Below are 1,978 nucleotides of genomic sequence, written 5' to 3'. Positions count from 1 at the left end.
AGAATGGCCAATTTATTCAGGGTTCGTGTTGAGCTGCTGCATTTTCTTTGGTTTATTTATTGCAGTAATGTATATGGAAATGCACAGTGGGTCACTGTGTTTGCATGAGGGCCACTGAGTGCATCAATACACACAGGTTAGCATTTGGCGCCTTGTGGTGATTAGTTGCCACTTTGACCTGAACATGGATGCATATGCTTTTCTTGTGGTCTTAGGACCCAAGCAGAGCAACAGAAAGCACTGATCAACACAGCTTGTCCTCACAGGCACATAGAATTATTTCCTGATGTGCACCTTCATCAACTTTTTTTTGCCGGGTGTTGAGCAGAGATGTGTTAAAAGTGCAGGCACTTTTTTCCTTCTGCATTTGTTTATGAGTGGAAAGGATACGAGACTTTGCCCTCCTCCCAGTAGCCGAAGTTGTTTTTTTAATTGCGATAATGAAGTGTTGCTTCTACTTGCTCAACTAACCATGTGTTACTTGTTCTCTAGTATAAATTTCTGCTACCTATTTGCTGTTTTTTATTTTTTCATAGTAATCAACCTAGGCTTCAAGAAACATCTTATCCTTAGCACAGCCTATCAGAGTACTTTTTTTATAGTACTCATGTTGACCTTTGTTCTTCATAAAAAACAAACTAACAATGCTCAGCATGCTGTACTGCACTAAAGATGATCATTGTTACTTTTTGTTAACTTTTCATACATTTTTTTTAATATAAAGATGCTAAGCATGGTCTTTTCACATTTTTTACACCAAATGACGCATAACTTTTTTTAATTACTTCCTTTTTGAGTATTGTCATTTCATAGTTCTCACATAATCATGAATAATCTTCTCTCAGATTTCAGATTTTGGCATTAGGAGTTGCTAATAACTCGAAGGGAACAAGGAAATTGTTGGCTTTCTTCAATACATCCAACCAATAGATTTTTATATCAACCATGGCTGAGCAGGCAAGAGCAGTGAGTTCCTTTTAGTTTTTGCATTTACATAATTTATCTCAATTGATCACTTTCTTCACTGCAGAAATGTTTTATATTCCTTGCACTCGCTGATTTTTTTTCTTAATAAATGATTGTTTACAGGATTTTGCAACAAAGCTCTCACTACGGAAATTCATGGCGACGGCGCAGCGTGTAACTCTAGATCAAAGGCAGCTTGCACGTAGCATGGGCCTGGATCATCTGCTTGACCTAAAATGTGATACTCTGCCACGCGGTGTCGTTCATTATCTGGCATCAAACTTTGATGTACCCTCAAGGGCTATTGAACTCCCCAATGGGTTCAAGTTCACAATCACACCCTACTGCATACACCAGGTCCTGGGGATACCACTTGGCGGCAGAACCATAGAGAAGAAGCAAAACCCAGCACTTAGATCACTGATTGCTCAACAGACAAAATGCAAAGGAAACTACCCAACCATAAACGAGCTGGATAACTTGATACAACCTAGGCTAGATGGAGATTCATTCAAAAGGATTTTCACAATGTATGCGCTCACCGTGCTCCTCTGCCCTTCAAGCCATGGGGCTGCTAGTCCAGATTACTACCACATTCTGGAAGACCCTGAACAGATTGGCTCATTCGACTTCTGCACGGCTGTCCTTGACAAGCTTGTGGCGTCAATTGATAGCTACAAGGCTGGAGCCACAACGGTGCTCGCCGGGGATCTCTTAACACTCACGGTGTGTAGATACAAAGCATATTATGGATACTTCTTTTTTTCTTTCTCTCTTTCATATCCACATACGTCTCTTTGACAGAATATGTATATGGTTTCTTCAAGCACACTATTTCTTTTTTCATCTCTTTTTTGCTCTTCATCCTCTTTGCGCAGATCATATACTTTGAATTTCTTGACACCGACATCATGCCGGTCACAAGCAAGCGGCCACGGATTTCACTTTGGACGTCTGAAATTGTAGCAGAATATGAAAGGCGGGACTGCACAAGCAGCGATAAATTGCTTTA

The 1,978-nt window shown here is 40.3% G+C and overlaps 1 protein-coding gene across 1 annotated transcript; it reads left to right on the top strand.

Moving 5' to 3' along the window:
* Positions 1–835: 835 nt before the first annotated feature.
* LOC123177488 (uncharacterized) lies at positions 836–1,692 on the top strand (the record flags this gene model as incomplete). Its single annotated transcript, XM_044591205.1, has 2 exons — positions 836–966; positions 1,090–1,692. Coding segments are annotated over exons 1-2 (624 nt in total), but the record flags the coding sequence as incomplete, so codon positions are not given.
* Between the last annotated feature and the right edge of the window lie 286 nt (positions 1,693–1,978).

Source organism: Triticum aestivum, unplaced genomic scaffold (genome assembly GCF_018294505.1).
Source record: "Triticum aestivum cultivar Chinese Spring unplaced genomic scaffold, IWGSC CS RefSeq v2.1 scaffold20104, whole genome shotgun sequence".
Lineage (NCBI taxonomy): Eukaryota > Viridiplantae > Streptophyta > Magnoliopsida > Poales > Poaceae > Triticum > Triticum aestivum.
Note: the sequence above shows the minus strand (reverse complement) of the source record. Positions and strands in the feature narration are given on the sequence as shown.